The sequence below is a fragment of the Corapipo altera genome, unplaced genomic scaffold (assembly GCF_003945725.1).
Source record: "Corapipo altera isolate COAL_440 unplaced genomic scaffold, ASM394572v1 52b, whole genome shotgun sequence".
NCBI classification, from domain to species: Eukaryota; Metazoa; Chordata; class Aves; order Passeriformes; family Pipridae; genus Corapipo; species Corapipo altera.
In genome coordinates this window covers 4,880,363-4,902,871 of record NW_020884922.1, presented here as the reverse complement: position 1 = coordinate 4,902,871, position 22,509 = coordinate 4,880,363, and the positions used below count along the sequence as shown (strand labels likewise).

General features: G+C 39.3%; 1 protein-coding gene across 8 annotated transcripts in view; it reads right to left on the bottom strand.

The window, feature by feature from the left end:
* OXR1 (oxidation resistance 1) overlaps positions 1 to 22,509 on the bottom strand; it is a 226,608-nt gene that overhangs the window by 53,648 nt on the left and 150,451 nt on the right. For 3 of the 8 annotated variants that reach the window (XM_027657070.1, XM_027657072.1, XM_027657071.1), the window contains 3 exons: positions 8,842 to 8,924; positions 2,530 to 2,637; positions 1,281 to 1,400 (listed from right to left, as the gene is read on the bottom strand). In XM_027657070.1, the coding sequence (XP_027512871.1) occupies positions 1,281 to 1,400; positions 2,530 to 2,637; positions 8,842 to 8,924 (311 nt within the window). Of the gene's footprint in view, positions 1 to 1,280; positions 1,401 to 2,529; positions 2,638 to 8,841; positions 8,925 to 21,723; positions 21,969 to 22,268; positions 22,438 to 22,509 lie in introns of those variants that run through there. The other 5 variants (XM_027657073.1, XM_027657079.1, XM_027657074.1 and 2 more) reach the window with 4 other exon arrangements.

Sequence of the window (22,509 nt, the reverse complement as noted above, 5' to 3'; positions counted from 1 at the left end):
ATGAACTGTAGAAAAAGCTCTAATTTCCAGTAGTAAAGCTAATAATTTTCTCTCTAGTAACTTGACACAACATATGCTATATGGGCAGGTGTATCGTAGCACCTACAGTCATTTTGAGACAGATATAGACACAAGATGTATGATACAAAAGCATATTCTTGCAGACTAGTCTACTTACTGTGCTACAACACCTCCAGTCTGCCAAAAGACAACAGAAATTGTTCAGCACTAACGGCAGCAGATATGAGAACGGGCATACTAGGTCAGAACAAAAGCACAACAGCAAAACCAAACAGTAATTTTCAGTAGAAGGCTCATCACAGCCTTTGTAATGCAGCTTGAGAACCTATCCAGCAACTAAGTAAAACATTTATATTTAAACTTGTCTGGACCAACCAAGTCACACAAGCACATAAATAAATACTTTAAGTCTTAAATGTTCCTAAACTTTGAGCACACAGAACCCTGGAGTACACATCTGACAGCTGGACTGAGCGCTACCAAAATACGCTACCAAGAAAATTTGTTATTTGAGAGAAAAAGATAACTGGGAAAGTAATAGCAGTGATGTATTAAGAAACATCTGATTAAGGTTGTAATTGCATGAATTACACAGAAGCTCAGGCTCCAATACTGCATCTTCCTGGTTGGAGTGTTCCCCATGGAATTCTGTTGACAGTAAACCAGAGTTACTGGAAAGACATGCTCCTACAAAGCTAGCTCCTATCCAAAAATCTGATTTTGAGCTGAATTATGGGGCAGCTCTGATGGTTAAACAATTTCAGTATTTTGAAAGTTTACAAAGGTAGAACTACTAAGCAGAAGTCAGCTATAATCAACTTTGTATTTGCCCTTCACTGAAACAGACTGTTTTTTGTTTCATTTTGCTAAACAAAACTAGAAAACTCTCTCCCACATCTCTACAGCAAGCAGGAGGAATCTGAGTAATCTGGTCAATATATTCTTTCGACAAAAACTATCAAAAGCCTTTAACTAGCTTTGAGATGTAACAAATACAGAAATGCAACAGAAACTAATTAAGATTTCAGTGTGCAAGGACAGTATTTTGCTACAAACAACTTGCCCTTCACACAGAAAACTGCCATTTCAAGACTAAAAGCTTGTATTTACTTCTAAAAAGGTACTATTTTACTTTTAACTCCAACTGTTGTCAAGTACTTTCTCCCCAAAACCAAAGGATAGTTTAAGAAGAAAGCATAGCATCTGTAACATTTATCTTGTAAGGGTAAATTAATTTCAAGTATAACAGGTATACCTACATTTACTGTAGCCTTGTCAAGCTCTGCTTCGGAAGATGTAGGTGATAGGGGACTTATAGGACTTAGAGAGGGGGAGCTGTCCACACTAGAAATGTAGTCTGGGTCAGGAACATACAAAATCTATAAAGAAGATACAATGTAGTTAGAAGTCAGATTTCCCACCAGTTCAGGTATATTTGCTATGCTTTCTCAAAATAAGCTACACAAACCATTCCTGCTCCCATTACTTTTAACAGAATTATGAGCTGAGGGAATAAACAATACCACACGAAGTACTTCTTCATTTTAGCTTTTCAAGTTTTTTAATTCTATCTTAATATAACTTTTATTTTCAGTCATCATAATTGAGGAAAAAGTTCAGACAGAGAGCATTAAAAGTATACAGCATGCCAGAAACCCATGATAAGTGTCCAAGAAAGACCTGTCCAATTATTTCTCTTTCTATTACTCTACTATTTGAGCAACAAGAAACAGACTGGGAAACAAGATCATTAAATATAGCTCTTAGCACTGAATGTAAAAAAAAAAAAAAATCACCTGAAGTTAGTCACACCTTTGATACCTCATTTCAGCCATGTTAGGCATTCAAGTTATCTAGGTAAGAGTTCTGTAGCAATCAGAAATAAACACAGGATTTTGTCAAACAGAGGGCTAATACCAAATGGCAAATGGTTAATTCCATAGCTGACCTATCATGTTTCCAGGCCCAGCTTTCAAGGAGAAATGAAAAGTGAAGGCAGAAATGGGGGAAAAAAAGCAATAGCGACCTATAATAAGTGATTGATAATTCATATACTGCTGGTAAAACCAGCAAGTTTTCAGAGTGGAATAGAAACATTACTCAGTTTATTAAAATAGAATTGCAGGCAGTAACATGCAGTCATGGAACACTGTTTGTAAGCCGTACCCTGAATATGCCTCCTGAGCTATAGTTGGTGAACAGCCTGCTGTATTTGCAAAGCAACAGTTTAGCTTGTACACAAGTGTTATTATACAATTATGTATATCTAGTTTGAAAAGTCCTCTGATCTTATTTAAGGGAGACAGGTACCTTCGTTACCTGTTCCCTTTTTAGGCAGTTATTTAATAAGTAGAAGGAATTCACAAGTTAGAGGAAAAAGAAAAACTCTTTTGCAAAGTCAGTAGGAAAACCAGTAAGAGAAGTTCTTTAACACTTTCTCTGGTAGAGATGAGAAATATAAGGAAAGAGGTCTTTGTTGGATAAGTAACATACATAATGTAATAGTACCTGTCCAGGAACGACTGCTCTGGAGAAAAGCTTATTTAATTGAACCAGTTCATTGGGTGTTGTATCAAATTTCAAGGCAATACTGTTTAAAGTATCTCTTGATTCCACCTGTATCAATTGGGGAAAAAACAAACAAACAAACCTGTAAGCAGTTAGTTCAAAGAGTGGCTTACAAATTTTATGTGTAGATTTAACAAGATTTTGACGACCTTGTAAGTGTTTGTATCTTATGACTGTCCACCCCCCAGAAAAACCAAACAAAACTCAAACCAACAAAGCCATCCCAAAAAACATACCTACCCCCTAAATATTAGCCTATTACGACCCCATATAAAGACATGTGCCTTTCCACTATGTTTTCAGGTGGTCAGAATTGTCAGTCACACACTTTGACCTGTAGGTTCAGCTACTGCACCAGAACTTCTAGTCTATAAATTCACTGCTGGGTACTGCTGGCCCAATACACAATTGACAGTTCACAGAATCATTCACTCTCCCTCTTCACCTCCTCTTCTCCATTATTCACCTACAGGAAAGCTGAAGCAATCTCTACAAACATGAACACACTCTCTCACTACTGAAATAAGCTTCTGTTAGACGCTGACTTTCAAGTAAAAGCCATCACTGAGAAAATGCAAAAAATGCTGAAGCAAAACAAGTCAACTAGTATGACAGTAGATGGAGTATAAGCATTTTGAGTAGGTGATTCCCAAGTAAGGAAATTATTTTTTCAAACTCATGTTTTCACCTCCATCTCCCTAACTGTATTCAATATGAAAGACTAGAAGAAAGCAAAAGGAAAAAAATTATTCAGAGAGAGTATTTCAGAATAAAGAATTCATAGCTTTAAGAACAATAGAGATGTGACAAGGGATGATACAACTAAGAACTTTACTGCATAACAGCACAAGGCTTCATAAACACTGTACTAGGAAAAACCAAATCTTATAATTTAAGACAAGATGAAGCTATATAATCTAAGCTTTATTTGTGTTGCTAAATATAAGTAAAGATTGAGAATTGCCTTCCATAACATTTTGCAAAGGTGCACTTGTCAACCTAGATTCACTAAAGAAAGAGATAAGTTTTGCCAAAGAAAAGGCAATTAGAATTAGAAATTTATCTTAAAAAAAGCTATTATGACAATTCTTTATATAGGAAGCCAATAAGCTAAACAAAGCAGCAAACATCTCTCTCTACTAGTATTTCCAGTACGAAAGACTGTATTAGTACCTCCTAGTCATTCAGTACTGTACGATCACAGATATGCAAAAAACAAGAATATTCTTGTATGCCATGTTTAACCGGTACTAAAGCAGAAATCAAAACAAGACTGTAACTAGACCAGATAGGTACTATGTGCTCCACAGACAATAACAAAACTAACCACCTCCATCAGAAGCTCTACATAATACAAAAGGTTTGCTAAAACAAACTGTAAAGTGAGATTCAAAAGTTTTGCCTAAGTTTGCTCTCACATAAACGTTGAAGGACAGTCAGCTTCTAGGTACTGCTTATGTATCACTTACTGACAGTCTAAAATCTCAATTGTTTCTATCTTATGATATAAAACAAACTAAAAGCATTCAATTAAAACCCATGAAGCTTAAGCCTTTTAAGAGTGCATTAATTCTTTTCAGTCTTCAGAAATAAAAACATCTGGTGAGATAGCTTGGTAACTAAAGGGTTTACCTTACTGAAGATAAACACAATGGCAAGCATAAGCTTCCTTTTCTTATTTGGCTGCCATGTTTGCACAGGCAAATTTCCACTTTGCATGGGACTTCAAAGACCAGAACTGATACCTTCTTAAAAAAAAGACATTGTTAATGTAATAGAGACTTCCTGAAGTATCTCCCTAGATTCAAAGGCCTACTTACCAATTCTTAGGCTGTCTACTATTTTAATAAACAGAATCTGAACAGACAAAAGCTCAAAGAAAAACCCTGGAAAAGCATGGAATAACAAACTGAAAAAGTGCCACCACATACCACAGTCAGTCCCCAGTTTTTCCAACCATTTTTTCCCCACCAATTCAATACTGGAAGACAGGGTAAAAAGTCATTCCTTCTCTCTCAGAAAACAAAATTTCTATACATTATGAGGTAGCCATTTAAATGCTATTCTGAATATTAAGAATCTTATATAAATATTTGGATATTAAAGCACGATGCTGCATCTTCTTTGATAAGAGAAGGGAATGATGAACAGTGACTGCACTGTTTTATGATTAACAGAATGGCAAGATTTGTTCCAATACAAGTACACTGCTGAAGAAAAGAGACCCACTAGACATGAAAATAGTTTTATTCCCTAAAACAGTCAAAAATGGACCTGAGGAGGCCAGCTGGTGCATTGAAGTGGTTCAACACATATCATGCGCTGGCTTTGTTTGCTTCAGTATAAAGACTGAAAGACACTAATTAATAAAAATGTTAAAAGAAAACAAGGATTGCTCATTCAGCACTGCATAGATTCACACACTCTGCTTTGTACAATAACTTTTGTTGAAAAGGTTCCTTAAAAATATAAGTAGTTTTCCTCAATAGCAAAACCTTCTTGTCATCAACTCTTACACAGAGGTAAAACACAAAGATCTTATTTTCCTGTTACTCTTACCTTATGTTGTCACTTACATATAAATATAAATAAGTCTAAAATTCTAAGTTCATCAAAATCAGTTTTTTATGGATTTTACTAGATACAGAAAGAACCATTTAAAATCCTTACCTCTCATTTTCCTTTACCAATAAAATCCCTAATCAAACATTCTCTTCAAATCATTCTGTCCCTATTTGAGCAGAGGTGCATCTCACTACCCCTTTTCCATTTACAGAGCACTACTTACGTACCAATGTTTGTCATGTGTGTACCATTAGACAGAGCTTCAGTCACCATTAGCTATGGTTCAAACTGCCTTCATTTCCTTCAAATTAACAGCTGGCAAAGTCATTTAAAACCTAATTATCTACTGATATTTTAATGAACTTCACTGTCATTGCATCTCAACGCTTAGAATTCACTTATTCTTCCATTAAAAATTATACATTAAATATATGAATCAGTGTAGAAAGAATTTCTATTTTCTTATTTCAAGACTAGACGTCCGACAACCAGAAAACAACAAAACAATAGTTTAAGAGTACTAAAATGAACTAAGAAAATTAAATACATGAGCAGACAACACCACTTTGGTGCTGTATCCAAGCCTTTAAAAATACCAGATTATGACTATATCAACTAATTGTTAATAGGACTAATGTATATAGTATACAACACCAGGAAAACAGAACCACAATTATTTCTTTCTTCTCAAAAGGAAGATCAGCGATAAGTCTTTCCTTGAAGTCATAAAACTACTAGCATGCTACAATCACTGGTGATCAGTGGCCAGCACTGTCTGTTTATGCTCCATTTATCTGTAGTTGGCTCTTCTAACACCTGTAGGTAGGCACTGGTTGTGTTTGTACATGTAACACAAAAGGCTTCCAATGCAATGTTAAGGTAGTGAAGTTATGTCAATTAAGCAATGTAAAGATGCTACTTCCAGAACCCAAAAAAGGACTCAAGAAAGTTCTAGCTAGTAACAATAATTCACCTGAACTATTTGCTCTGTTGGTTCTCTGAGCCTGTTCACATTCACCAGCTGTGTGCTGAAAGCACCAACTGTGAATTCTGAAATAACAGATAATATCAATTTGCATCTAATCTGTCAACTGACATTTAGAAAAGGAGAAATTATATGAACTTTAAAAAAAATATCTGTTCACTGTCTAAGCAATATCAGCAAAAACAAACCAGTTTTCTGTATCTTTTAGAGGTAGTTTAGGACTTACTTCCTTCAATTACTACCATATCTGTTTTCAATCAGTACCATATCTGCTGATATATTCTCTCTGGTGTTACATACAGAACAGCAGTTTCAAGTTTTTACATTCTGGGAATTTTAGATGAGAATCATAAACATTAACTGCTTTTTGGTTTTAGTTTTAAAGTGAAAAATATATTTTATTGTTTATTTGTCCCCATAGTTTGGAGACACACCATCTATAACACTGTTGTTTCCTTTGAGAACGCACACAGGATCACTCTTGAGGAGAAAAGACAATGCAGAAGGAATCGTGTCTTGCTGAATACACCACCTAAGGAGTCTTTCAGTTGTGCCTTTTGCAATCGGACATGTCTGTCTCGTATTGGTCTCATTAGCCACCAGCATGCTCGTAACAATCGTGGATAGAGCCTTCCTAAATCTTCGTTTGCAAAGCCTAGCCACTATGATGTCCCCATAGTAACTTTTTTTTTTTTAAAAAAAAAAAATCTCGTGTTAAGTCCACTTCACATTAAAAACCCATAGTTTGCATCAGCAAAATACCACCTCACTCCAAACTTCAGGAATACAAGACCTTCCTTTCTAAAACCATGTAGCCACTGGAAAAACTAACACATTAAATTATATTTTAAAAAAGGAAAAAAAGCCCACTAACTTTTCAACAATACTGGGAGGTGAAGGGGAGTCTGGTTTTTGCCTTCATCCTTCTACTACTTCTCAAAGAAGCAACACAGACAGGTAGATGAATACATGTGCGTGTTGTCACAGGCAGTATGATTAAGTCAGAAATCGGACATAAGTAAGTGCATCTCTCCACATAGAATAAAGTCATAAATAACAACAGTAGCAAATTAACACAATAGTTACCAGATCTCTCATAGTGAACATAAGCTCAGTATCTAGAGGTTAGATCTGTGTATTTCATTAAAATATATGTGCCCAACATTCAACCAAAAGCTCCAGAAACTTGATGCTACTGAAGCACTTCATGAGTTTCATGAGTGAAATGTACTGCAAGAGTCATCAGAATAGAGCATTTGTGAAGCTGAAATGCATCATGTTCCATATATGCAACAGGCTCCTTTAGAAGCCGGACTAAGTTTAACGACAAAAACCTTTGATTCTTGTGAATCATCTTTTTGACTCACAAGGAAGTGATGCATCCTTCAGGATGTACTAAGAAAGCTATTTTGGGCTCTAAAACCCCACCTACTGGAACACAGAAAGCTGCAGAAGTACATGACAACTTGACACAAACATACTAGGTTAAGAAAAGGAAAGCTTGTTGCTTTAACTTCGCCTGGAATCTTATATACCAAAGTAAAAGCATGTACATAGTGGCAAGAGCCAAGTTAAGGGATTTGAGTATGAATGCCAGTAATATAGATCTACAACTAACCCTTTTTTCCTATTATTTCAGACATAATGGAGTTAATGTAATAGAAACAGTCACCTTTATATTAACATTCTTCAGCTGCTAGAACCCAAGCAGCAGGCAGGAATTTCTGTTTTGATTTTCAACTTCAAGGAAGCCTTTAGTATAAGCTAGAATTATATTCAAATTCTAATAAAAGCCACACTAATGAAGTGCTTCTTGCTCCCAATACACACATACTGTCTCTTCAAATGACTATCACAGCCTTCTCAGTAGTTAAGCAGTATCGCAGCTTGGCTTAATAGAACATTAAGAGTTAAGTTCTTCCATCTCCCCCATCTCTTACTCCTGGAATAAGAGAACATCAAGAGGTCAAGTAAAGACCTTTTATAAAAAAGTTCTCATTTTTATTTATCATGTCCAGCTTCAAAAGCATTCAAAGATAACTGTGACAGACTTTCCCTTTTTTAACATCAATTCTATAAGCATTATTTATAGGCTTAATTATATTTCCCGTATATAACACAAGACAGATACTTCTCACTTCTGTTTCCCTTAGTAACCACAAATGTGAAAAGCTGACTGCAGCACAGTTTGAGGGTCATTTCAAGAACAGAACATGGCTCCATTTTCAGATGCTGATGCAGAAACAGAGTTATACAGTAAAAGGTATAGATCTAGGGAAATCATTAGGAGACCACCAGAAGGTCAGTATCAAGATATAGCTTCCCTTCCAAACTTAACTCTGTTATTTCTCCTGACAGCAACAGCTTATAATAATGCTGAAAGCAGAGAACTTGCACATGATTATGTAACTATTGTTATTTATTGTTTCCAACTAGTTCCCCAAAAGTGAACCAGTCAGTAGTCTGATTAGTTTGGGATTTTTAAGGGAAAAAAAGGCATTTAAAGGGAAAAAATAGCATTACTCCTCAAGTACTACCAGCTAATTCCCCGATTTAATTTCTGTCAAACTAAACTATCAGATACACAGAATTCCAAGATTAAAGATAATGAACATTACAGTTCTGCTTATATTTTGTAAGGAAACTTTTTAGTCTGCACTTGTTTTGAAATAACATTCTAACAATAAAAATCAGTGACTTACAGAATATTCAAGAGTCCCTCTAGGCTTTTGAATAGACATTCGTCGCCCATCTTTCTTGTCTGGGGTCTTCTTCTGGCCAGCATCTGAAAAAAATTGAGGCAACGCGCGCGTTAAATTCATTTTCCTCTCTCAGTACTGTCACAGGCTGCTGATACAGCCCCGTGGGCAGACATCTAATTCACCAGTTACACAGCTTGCTCCTGCTGATTCTAACAGACACCAGCTGCTAAAATAGGGACTTCATTCCTCTGCAATGCTTTAAGAATTCAACCAATACAAACAACTGATAACTGGAAATCAACTAACTGCATAAGTACTTGCTGCTATCCAGGAAGCAACTTATGAAGAAAGACTAAATAGCAGATTGACCCTATCAGGCAAGTAACATCTCTGGAATTACTGTGGTTAATTGACTCTATATCATACCCAGTCTGCTCTCATCTGGAGGGGAGATGATCTAGAGTTCTTGTGTGTTTGATCTGATCACTGGAGATTTTCTGTTGCTGTTTGATAAGTACAGAGTATTTACAGCTTTTTCATAAAACAAAGAGTATTAGTGTTAAACTTCATAATTATCCTGTCTGTAGCAAACATGCAGCCCGTACATAAACACCACAGATTCTAAATAATTAAACCCCATTAGATAGAAATAAACAAGCCCCACACTACAAATATATACACATACACTTCATTTGTATATAGCCAAGTGCAGGTTGTTTTTTTTCCCTCAACCCAAATTTAAGTTTCCTTTTTCTTCTTACTAGTCCAAGTGTCTAAAGAGTTTGCAGAGAAGTGCTATTCAAGAGGTTGAGATAAACCATATTCTCCCTCTCCAGTAACTTACAGTAGAATAAAGTCTTACACAAATAACCACTTCTGTTCCTTATGCCAGAAATGAAAATGGAAAATTATTTCACAAAGAAAGAACCTGTTACTTTGGACTTAGAATCACAGAATCATCATAAAATATCCTGAGCTGGAAGGGACCCATAAGGATCGTTGAGTCCAACTCCTGGCCTTGCATAGGACAACCTCAGGAATCCCACTGAGTCCGAGAGCATTGTCCAAATACTTCCTAAACTCTGGCAGGCTTGTTGCTGTAACCACTTCCCTGGGGAGCCTGCTCCAGTCCCCAAATACCCTCTGGAGGAACCTTTTCCTAATATCCAACCTAGACATCCCTTGACACAGTTTCAGGCCATTCCCTCAGGTTCTGTCACTGGTCAGAGAAGAGATCAGTGCCTGTCCCTCCACTTCTCCTCATGAGGAAGCTGTAGACCACTATGAAGTCTTCCCTCAGTCTCTTCCAGACTGAGGTCACTGACCTCAGCCACTCCTTGTGTGGTTTCCCCTCTAGGCCCTTCACCATCTTCAGAGACTTCAGAGCAATCTGGTAACTTCAGGAAAGTAACAGCAACCAAAGGGTAGAGGAGAGGAAGGAAGGTCCCTGTTGAGGGCACTTTGTAGCAAAGCAGATGCCAGAAGAACTCCTACCACAAAATTTCCAGGAGCTTATAATCTGCAGTTAGGGTTAACATCATCCCCTCACATACTTAAGACAGTAAATCCTACCCTTCCCATCAGAGCCTACTTTCATTCCTTCCCTCTGTGATAGTATTATCTCCCCCTCGCTACATGGATACAGGTTTCAAGTGTTTCATAACCTACCATGATTTAAGTCTCTGGAGTAAAGAGGAGATGGAGGCAGGGAATGCCAAGCTACGTGTGTGCTGAGTACCCATCTGGCCCAGCTACCAAAACCCACACCTCTGCCCACAGCCCAAGTGCTTGAGCTGCCTGTTCATAAAGAACACATTGATTTCACCTAACCTCTTGGAAACAAAACTAAGAGATATTTCAACTGTGAAAATAGGTCAGAGCAGTAGAGACATGAACTCAACCTCCCTCATGACACACTACAAAGCCTCTCTCTCACTGAAAGAGCAAGCTATTTATTTTTGAGGGGAAAGTAAACCCATCTTTCAGCCATTCCAGTGCCCCCAGTATTCTAGGAAGCACATAAAAGTAGAAACAACTACCAGCATAGAAAGTAGCAGTCTGCAAAGTCCTCAGCACCAACAAGAACCAGTCTTGTTCTTTCATGTTACCTATTTTCCTGATAACTCTCTTGCACACGAGATCATCTTGTTAGGTTACACTCAATCCTTACTTCATCTGCCAGTACCAAGCCAGTGAGACTACTGCAGGCCGATGTTCTCAGACCACAGGTAGAAGAAAAACCTGCTGCCACTGACCACATTATGCACAAACTCAAGAGTCAAGAATAACTTGTTTAGCAAGAGGATCTATGGTGCCAGGTTATCAGAGCTCTTAGCTGTGCTGTTTTAGACAGAAACAAGACCCATCCTTCAGCAACATCAGGGTTGATGCTTTAATTCTTAAGTACCATAAACAGGACTGAGCCTCCACAACAGCTTGAAACACTGAAGTGATAAAGTGAATGTCAGATCCACAAATGACAAGAAAATATTTCAACTGCCTAGGATTTCAGAGACTAGAACTAGAAAGATGCAGAAGGCAGTGTTCAAAAGGACACCAGACCAATATTTAGTCTGAATGAGTGGCACAGAAACTCAGGATTAAGACTGTAGTATAAGAATGATTTCATATGATCATCAACATAAACAGAGAGAAGGACTTATTGTTCCAACATATTTATATGAAAAAGGGTTATGAACATTATGGTTTAAGAAGATACAGTTTTCAATGAGGTAGCTTTGTCCTTAAGATATGCAATAATCAGTGGTTTTATTCAACTGAAAATTGAAGACAACTGAAATTAAAATCTAACATTTATAGGAGAGATTCTACTAATCGCCTCTATGTGGCCCTGTGTCACTGAATTTTGGTCAAGTGAAAACATTCTTGTTGCACTGCTAGCTCAAATTGTTATGACAAGAGTGACGTTTCTCATTTCTTAGTATGCCATCTGAGTTGAATTGTTGGCCTTTGATTTATTGTTTACTGATGCTTCTAGCACATCCTTTGGACTTCTGGCACTAAGAGCTGGTAAAGAGAACTAGGATACAGGCTAAGAACTGCTTAGGAGGATCTTCAAGTTCTGCATAGAGTAAAATGTACTCATTTTCCTTTACACTACTCTTTTTCTGCAAGATAAGTTTAAATCTCAAATAACTTACATTAAAGTGAATAGAATATCAGTAGCTGAGAAACACTGCAACAGAAATTACAACAGCCACTTTTTGCAAATGAATAAATTAATAAATCAAACAAGTATTCTCTGAGAAAAAGTAAGGAAGTCAATGATTATTGTAAACTGTTTAAAACTAATAAATTAGCTTATTATGGTCAAGAAGATAAGAAAAAGATTATTTATCCACATATACACACCTCCTAACAAAAATTGCACATTTATGCATCAGAGTTACAGTGTTTAAAACAAAGGAAGAGGCAGTAACTTTGTAAAATTCTTGTCTAGAACAGTTTTTCACAGGATCTTAATGCAGCACATATGGGGTAATGAATCATGAGAAAGTAAGAAAAATAGTCTTTGAAATATTCTCAAATACATTGTTATTTAGCAGTACATGGAACATCTTGCTAATTGATAAAATAGGGGAAGTACAGATATTACATCTTTATTAGATTAGTTCTGCTCAATAACAATTAGATCATTTTAATCTATTCATAAAGAAACAAAAGAGATTAAAGGAGGAAATCTTTATATTCCATAAGACCTGGTGACCTGACGCTCCTAACAGCAGGGATTACCTCACAGTCAGCAACTGTCTCATTAACCCTTCTCCCCATTCTGCAGTTAGATATGTTTATGCTAATTACAGGAATATTATTTTCAGTTACTTGTGCACTGTAAACTAAACTTAATTTCAGTCTTAAATTCAAACCTAAAAGGGGCAGTATCTCAAGGAGGAGACTCCAAGTTAACAATCTCCAATCAGCCAATGAGAGACAGATTCCAGGCAAATCTTCAAACTAGGCTCAAAAATCATTCTATAGATTCTACAGATCCCTCTCCTGAAACACTCTGGCTCCATATTAAAAACAGCATCCAGCAGTCCTCTGAAGAATCCTTAGGGTTCTCCTTCAAGAAGAACAAGGACTGGTTTGATGAAAACAATCAAGAGATCCAGGAATTGTTGAGGAAGAAGAGAACTGCTCATCAAGCACACCTTGCGCTGCCTTCCTGTCATGTAAGAAAAACAGCCTTTCATCTTGTGTGCAGCAAGCTCCAACAGAAACTCCGTGACATCCAGAACAAGTGGTGGATTGATCTAGATGAAAAAACTCAATTATGCACAGATACAGGTGATCACAGAGGATTCCATGAGGCCCTGAAAACAGCATATGGGCCTACATACCAGGTCCAAAGCCCTCTATTCAGTGCAGATGGTCAAACACTTCTGACAGATAAAACCTCCATTCTGAATTGATGGTCTGAACACTTTCAGACTCTTTTCAGTACCAACCGTATAGTTCAAGACGCAGCAATTCAGTCCATCACACAACAAACGGTGAAGGATGAATTAGATATTGCCCCCACTTTGGGAGAAACTCTTAAGGCCATACAGCAGGTGAAAATTGGCAAGGCAGTTGGGGTTGATGGAATTCCACCTAAAACCTGGAAACATGGGGACCAAGCACTCCATACTAAATTTCACGAGTTTGTGGTGCACTGTTGGGAACTAGGCAAACTACCATCAGACCTTCGAGATGCAGTCATCATCACCCTATATAAGAAGAAAGAAATTAAATCAGACTGTTCAAATTACTGTGGTATTACTCTGCTCTCCATTGCTGGCAAAATCCTGGCAAGAATACTCTTGAACAGACTAATACCCGCTATAGCAGAAGGAATTCTACCTGAAAGTCAATGTGGTTTCAGAGCCAACAGGAGTACCACAGACATGGTATTTGTTCTCAGACAACTGCAAGAGAAGTGTAGGGAACAGAACAAAGGTCTCTACGTAACCTTTGTTGATCTCACCAAGGCTTTCAATACTGTGAGCAGAAAAGGTCTATGGTAGATTTTGGAACATTTAGGTTGTCCCCCTAAGTTCCTCAAAATGATCATCTCACTCCATGAGGATCAGCACAACCAAGTCAGTTATGGCAATGCACTTTCTGACCCCTTTCTAATATCTAATGGTGTGAAACGAGGCTGCGTTCTCGCACCAACTCTATTCACGATCTTTTTCAGCATGATGCTCCACAGGGCCACAGCAGACCTCAATGATCAGGACGGTATCTACATTCGATACCTTACTGATGGAAGCCTATTCAAGCTAAGGTGACTGAAGGTCCACACTAAGACCTTAAACCATCTTGTCCGGGAGCTGCTTTATGCTGATGACGCCACCCTTGTCGCCCACACAGAAGCAGCTCTGCAGCGTTTAACGTCCTGCTTTGCAGAGGCTGCTGAGCTCTTTGGGCTGGAAGTCAGCTTAAAGAAGACAGAAGTTCTCTATCAACCGGCACCTCAGGAAGTCTTCCATCATCCCCATATCACCATTGGTGAATCAGAGCTCAAATCAGTCCAGCAGTTTAATTACCTAGGTAGCCTCATCTCCTTGGATGGTAAGATTGACAGAGAGATAGACAACAGGTTAGCAAAGGCATATAGTGCTTTTGGAAAACTCCATAAAAGAGTACGCTGTAATAAACACCTGAAGAAAAGTACAAAGTACAAAGTACAAGTGTTTACAGAGCCATTGTGCTGTCTACTCTTTTATATGGTTCTGAATCATGAGTCATCTACTGCCACCACCTGTGACTCTTAAAACGCTTCCATCAACACTTTCTCCGCACAATCCTAAACATCCACTGGTCAGATTACGTGACCAATACATCTGTTCTAGAACAAGCAGCAATCACAAGTATTGAGGCCATGTTGCTGAGAACACAGCTGTGTTGGGCAGGGCACGTCTCAAGGATGAAGGACCACCGCCTCCCTAAGATCTTGCTTTATGGTGAACTTGCCACTGGCTGCCGCAAGAGAGGAGCCCCAAAGAAAAGATACAAGGACTCCCTGAAACAACATCTCAGCCTTGGCCATATTGATCAACATAACTGGTCTACTCTGGTCTCCAATCGGGAGCTCTGGAGACACATCATCTATAACGCTGTTGCTTTCTTTGAGAACACATGCAGGATCACCCTTGAGGAGGAAAGACAACGCATAAAGGATCATGTCTTGCAGAATTTACAAGGAGTCTTTCTGCTGTGCCTTTTGCAATCAGACATGTCTATCTTGTATTGGCCTTATTAGCCACCAGCATCCTTGTAATAAATGTGGATAGAGCCTTTCCAAAATCTTCATTTGCGAAGCCTGGCCATGATGATGATTTTCAGTTATCTTCCCATGTCTTAAGAACCAGAAACAAGAGGCCCTAATAGTGACCTACAAGATGCTTGGAGCCTACAGTTTTCTAGCCAAAATGGTACGTTTCCAGACCAAGGCAGTGTCATAAACAATGCCTCCTTCAGTCTCCTCTTGCTATGCAACTGCTACGTATTCTGTAATTCAGTCTTTCCAAGCAAGTCATGCTCTCAAAATTCTTGATCCTTATCACTGCTCTCCACATGATGTTTCTGTTCACATTTTTCTCAATCAAACCTCCAAGTTAAATGAATCCAGGACCTTGCTACCATTGCCTCAGCACTTCAAATATCAGAACAACTTTTTCCTGCAACATAGATACAGCACAGATTCAAGTTCATTTTGTGATGCCCCCAACACATGCCCCTCTTTTCTTCTATTCAGTCAGCTCCACAGCACATAGGCAAAAATAACTTAATGCATGATTTCAGGATGGAAAACAACTGAATAGAAGTGAACTTAAGACAGGCCACTTCTCCAAATGCCTAGGAGACAAAGCAGCTCATGCACGACACTTCACATTTAAAAGTAAACAGAAATGCTTTATCACATTTTCAGATTACGCCACAGTATGTGTTAATTAACAGTAAGCTTCCTTTCCTGGTCCATCTGAAATACATGTATATACTTTAATACATGAGAAACTACCTAACTGCAATCTCCAGGTACTGTACGAACTCTCTGCAGACCAAATGTATCTATTAATGAAAACTTGCAAAAATCTTGGCTGTTCTACTGATACAGTTAGTCAACTTTTCCAATAATAATTGTTTGCCTCTTTCAGATATTTAAGCCCATTTAGTTGTGCATCTTCAAGTCTACACAATACCACAGGAGCAGTCTGACCATCAAGCAGCAATATTAATATCTTTGCACTTTCAGAAAAAGTAGGTATCGTTGGCTTAAGTGAGATAAGGTACAGTGTAAATTCTCAAAGTCTATTAGCTCATCCTCCTGACCTGTGCACGACAACTGCCCTGCTATCATGCAAAAGGATGTACTGTGTATGTGAAGTTATACCCAGTGCTTCAGTAAACACCTTGCTGTACAAGTTTATTGCATTAGGTTTGCAGGTAACAATGAACTGGGGGGACCAGTCAACATACATAACAGGGCTGCCATTCAGAGGGACCTGGACAGACTGGGGGAGCAAGTTGACAGGAACCTTATGGAATTAAACAAAGTAACAGTCTTCTGCATGGGAAGGAAGAGCCTTTTGTGCTGTACAGGTTGGCACCGCCCAGCCAAAGAGCAGCTCTGCCGATAAAAACCCAAGGGTCTAAAAACCCAAGGGTCTTGGTAGGCACAAGCTAGACAGGAGCCAGCAGCATGCCCTGGAAAAAAAGAGGGATAACAGCATCCTCAGCTGTGTTAACTGTGGCCAGCAGACAGAGCACTGGAGAGAAGTAACTATTATCCTTAACTTGGCACTCAGACTGCTTTTGAAATACTGGCTCTAGTGTCACTGTCCTGCTCTCCCCCCACCCTGCTCAATATAAGAAAGGCATAGATAAACAAAAACTATTTCAGTGAAGGGTCACTAAGGTAGTCAGGGGCTGTGAGAACAGGTCAAGAGAACAGGTCAAAAGAACAGGGCCTCTCCAGCCTGAAGCAGAGGTGATTTTGAAGGACTGGAACAGCAGCCATCCTGTACCTTCTAGTTTCCCCGTAGGTGTCAAGATGACAGAGTCAGGCCCTTCAGTAACACAGTGGGAGAACAAAAGACAACAGACATAATGGACAAACAGGAGAGTTTCTGACTGGGAAGAAGGTAATAAAAAATTAGTTGCCCAGAGCAGTTGTGCAGTTTCCATCCTTGGACATTTCCATTTATTATTAAATAATGCACTCAAAAACCTAGCCTGAAGTCATCATCTTCCCTATGTTAAGTGGGACTAAACAACCTTACTTGCAATTTGAGTTCTCTAACTATGATTCCTCCCACATTTTTCTGGCAGGCAATACAGATAAATGATGCCACCACTAAATCAAAACAGAGGGAGATTTACACATATAACACAGTAGGGTGTGTTGCTTACTGATTAACAGAAAATTATTATTAATACATGTAGTGACTTGAAATGCTGCCATAAGCATGCAAGTTCTCAATAAAACATGACCTTCTAAAATATTTGAATGTTAGAAATGGAAATTAACCAGAAAATTAAAATAAAAACACAACATGACACATTAAAACAAAAATGTAATACAGTCAAAAGATACCAGAGTATGAATAAAAAAAACCCATTAGAATATATTTGTTTCAGTCATCTGCTAGATTAGTTTATAAACTGAACTTCAGTAAAACATCCAATATATCACAACCCTGCTGAACAGTAAAAAATGGATTAAGAGTTGTGAAATATGTAAAAAATTCAGTAAAGGAGAGAGAGAAATAGAAACTAGGAGTATGGAGGGGTATATTAATGAGATCCCAATGGACTAGTTTTTAACACAGTTCAATTGCATATCAGCAGACTGACTCAAAAGGACAACCAACAGCAAAGGCTGGGCAAAAGGACACAACAAATTCTGCAGCCCCAAGGTTCAGAGAAAAAAAAACAGGATGAGATGTAATAGCACAAAGCAGAACATGAAAAGATCATTTATCATCACACACACCAAGGGAATAGTCCAAAAATCCTATATACTAGTAGCACATAAGTCTGAAGAAGAGATTGTGCATACATTTACATATCACAAGATGACTGAGTCATCAGCCTGATACATTCCAAGATCACATTTGCTTCTTATGCCTGTACCAACTGAAGTATTTTCAGACACGAAAGCGAAGCATTAATGTCTTTATAAAGGGTGTTGGTACATTTCACATGTGCTTCCTCTGGAACAGCGTGTACAAGAAAACTTGCAGAAGTGTGTCTCCTCAGTTTGAATGCTCTCTCATACTTTATCATACACCTGTTAATTTTTTAAAAGTGAAGTACTGAATAAAGATGAAGTGAGGAAATAACCTACCTTATTCTTATGTTTGCTCTTTTCTAAGACAGATTTTTAGAAAGGAAGACACTAACTTTTACAGCAGGGCTTGAAAGATGTATTTTAACCTGGTTCTGCACATTTATTTTTCTAATGCACTGCTGCCACCTTGACCACAGTATGGAGGACTGACAAGCCACACGGCTTACTGGATATAGTGCGTATGGTAATCTTACCAATCAAGACTCAAAGGTGGTAAGAAAGAAATGTAAATAAACCCACAGGCCACATGGTTCAGAACTGAATAGTCAAGTTGAACCTGAGGGAGAAAAACAACAACAACAGTTTAATAGGAGGTGGCTAGAAAAAACTTTGCTGACAGTCTGGTTCAGAGGAGTACTTGAATAAGGAGTTCTGAATCACTGACTTTTAACTTCTGTACTTAATGAGACACATACTGCAGAAAGTCAAGACTTCCTGCACAGTGTATCTTCTCCCTCCATTAAGTGACCACAGACAGAAGTGAGGTGAAAATGTCTAGGAGGAAAGAAGCACAAGACTCCAGGTATGCAAGTATATCCTCACAGATTCAAAGTTTTATCTGGAAGAAACCTCTTAAGTATATTTACTCCAGCCTCCAGTTTGAAGCAGAATTATTGCCAACATCAAATCAGGTCAGCTTAAAACTGTAACCTATCCCAGCAATGGACAACTCTGTGCAAAGTTTTTTCTGTAGCCTAATTTGAATCTCCCAAGCTAAAACTTGTGGTCATTGCTGCTTCTTGATTTCTTACTACTGAGAAGAGTGTACCCCTTTAGATAGATGCATGTCATAATTAGATTGCCTCTAGGCTGCCTTGGTTTCCTCTGCATGGCTAAAGCCCAGGTCCCTCAATCCCTCCTCACAGGTCATATGCCCTGTGCCCCTAAACATACCAGCTGGACCCTCTACAGTTCCTCAGCAGCTTTCTGTAACAGTGGTACACTGAACCAAAGAGTACACTCAACATATAGCCTCACCAGAGCCACAGGAATGAAGTAAAACCATGTCCCCTACTCCTGGTCACATCCTCCTTACACAGCAGACAAAGCAAACAGCAGACTGAACTATGAGATGTGCTGTCAGCTCATCTAAGTAACAGGTTTCTATAGATGAGGTTCTAATTAAACTGAACATTCAAGCTAATTCCACAGTAAAGTTAATCCTTAATCACACATTCCCTAAAGCCTGGAGTTGCATGTTAAAACAAAAACACATGCAACATCAGAACACTAACACCTACAGTACCTACCAATAAACAAGAAAGTTACACTCTTCTAGCTAAAGTTTCTAGGTAAATCCATGCCTTGAATACATACATACATATTAGCTTTTCCTTTAAATTATCAACAGACTATATTTAGAAGTTTTATTTCATAGTTCACAGACCTTTTAAAAGAAATAAACTTCACACTCTGATATTGGTAGTACCTTTACTAAAGCCAGATGCATTCTCCAGAATTTCTGGTTCTCTTTGCATTTTTATCCTCTATCACAATCATTAAAAGAAAAAATACCTTTCTAAAGTTTTTTCACTGACTTGACTGGGACACAAACAATGTAAACTGGTTAAACAGGTTTACAGCTTCCAATGGCACTACTCAGTCTCCCAGTGACTCCTTTCTCTCTTCTAAGAAATATTATAAACTGTTCTGTGTGTATCCAAAGAAATTGGTTAAGGCACAGCATTTGAACAGACTTGCCTCCCTGAACTTGGAAATGTAACAGAGCAGCTGTTCAACTGTTCAGAGAGACAAGCATGAAAACAGTAAAGGTAAAATTACTAATATTACATTAGTAAAATTGAGATACTTTATTGTAGAAGTTAAATTAAAAATAAGAATAAAAAGTTTGGTTTTTGTTTCAGAAAAGTGGAAACATGGTTTTAAAGCATTTATGAGGAACTATTCTTTTAAGAAATAATGCATAGTCCATGCAAAGGAAATGAACACAGAGCCCTAAGCAGGGAAGAAAAACTAGAGTAATAGGTAGGCCTGGATTCAGAACACTGCATAAAGAGACTGAACATTTGGAGTAGTTAGAATTTGCCAATAAGTCTTAAGCTAATGCCAGGGGACCCATCTCTAATTAAAACAGAGGTTTGATTTCAACTGAAGCATTGTAATCATTGTTACAGCTTCCACAGCACCCATTACCAGGGCACAGGTGGTTTGTGAAAGCCAGCAAAATGCTTGCCAGAGGAATTCTACAGTCACAAGAATTTGTTTCTTCTGTAACTGACAGAAACTCCATAAAGAAAATAGCATGGGAGAGCCATGGTCTAATTGCCTTGCACAGCATGCTTTGCCTAGGTGAGGAAAAACTCCAAGTATAGTTCTGTCAAAAAGGCATGTTAAATTCCATACACAGAGAAACACACCCTGCTTTCCAGAACTGCAGTCACTTTTCATTAACACAAATTTTAAGAAGTACATTATGAAAGCATCTGAGAAAATACCTTTTTTGGTCAAAGCTAGAGGAAAAAAAAAAGACCCAAAACATTACAATGCAGTCTAAGTTAATCCCTTGCCCCAGAAGAGGGGGACAAACACTCAGAGAGCTTTTCCCTCTAAGAAATCACATGTATCACAGGAGATGCTTTATACTAACAGCTGAACACAAGGCCTTGTAACTGATTAAAAGACCAGAGGATGCTAAAGCACATCACTGTCATTTTGGTTCTGCAAAAGACTTTAAGTAATCTTTGTCAACAAGCTTTTAACAGTTTGCAAAGGCCTTATTCAAGGTATTTCATTTCACTACTGAAAAACAAGTTACTGTCTCTTTCTCTCCTTGTATGTCCCGGGGGAGAGGGACATGAAACAAATAAAGAGTGGCACTGTAAATATAGCTGGTTACCTATTATCCTTTCTGTGCAAGAAGTGCGATCCAATGCACACAAGCAGACACCATCTACATCTGACAGGCTGCACAGGCATTCCTACTGCCTTGCCTCCTACACTGACCTTGTTACTCTTGATGAAAACCAACTATTTTACTCTTCTAAAATAACCTACCGTAACAAAGAAATTTAATTGACTTTAATATTACATTTCAGTAGAGACATGACTTCAGCCTTACCTACAGACTATAACAACCATACATTCATCCACTTAGCACAGAGCTTCTCGCAACAGAAAAAAAAAAAAAGAGGAAAATATTTACTATTCATTGTACACTGCTCCTTATATTATCACAAAGCACTTTAACAAACTTAACTTCATATGCCTTTTTCTTTCGAAGCAGTCATTAGATCATGCTGTTTTTACTAGTTATGTCATGGCTTGTTTGTAATCCCGAATCACCTCTCCAGAGTCCTTACCGCCTGCTCCTCTTCTGCATAAACAGTGTGTGTGCATTTGCTGACCAGTTTTCAGGGTATTTCTTGCCCATGTGAGTGCTCACTTCAGATAAGTAAGTTACAGTATCCATACCTACAGCCCAACGACATTATCAAGAAAGGGGTGATAACAGCAGCCCTTTTACTTCCAGGCACAGGACAAGGAGTCACTGTCTCCTGACTGACCTGTTCGGCCACTGAGAGGCAGAGGTACTACTTCTGCCCTTACCATCACCGAGCCTACTTTCAGAGGACTACTGCCTGTTCATCAGGAGCACCAGAGAGGCAGAAACCACCTCGTACACAAAAGAGATCTCAAACCAAGAAGTTTGCGCTCCCCGCGCTTTCCTTCACCGTCGTCGGTGAGGGTACCAGGAGAGGGAAGCGAACGAAAGTAAGTGTAGAAGTTCTGCCAGTGAAATCAGGAAGACGTTCGGTCGGTTGTTGCTGTTATACCCGTCCCCGCGGTGCAACCGCTCCGGCGCAGCCCCAGCCCCGGCAGAGCCCGGCACAGGGGCGGCCCTTCCCCCGCCGCCCCCTCCCTCCGAGCCTTCCCGGGAGCGGGGCAGCACCCGCGGTCGGTTCGGCTGGGACCCTCTCCCCCTCCTGCTCCCGTTCGCTCTCGCTCCCCTGCAGGGAGGGTCAGGGGGGGCGAGGAGCCGAGCCCGCCGCCCGGGGAGGCCCCGCCCGCCCCCCGCCCCCCGCGCCCCCAGCCCCTTCCCCGCCGGTACCTGGCTGCGGCTTGGCGGGGCCCGGCTCCCCGCGGCTCCGGCCGTCCTGGCAGCGGCCGTGGCGGAGGCCGCCGGGCACGGCGCCCCAGAGGCGGCTGGCGGTGCCGCGGAGCAGGCGGCCGCCCTTGCCGGTGAGGGCGGTGAGCGAGTCCATGGCGGCGCTACGGCCCCGGGGGCGCCATGGCCGGGCGGGCACCGCGCGGCCCGCGCGCAACTTCGGCAAACTTCGGGCGGCCACGCC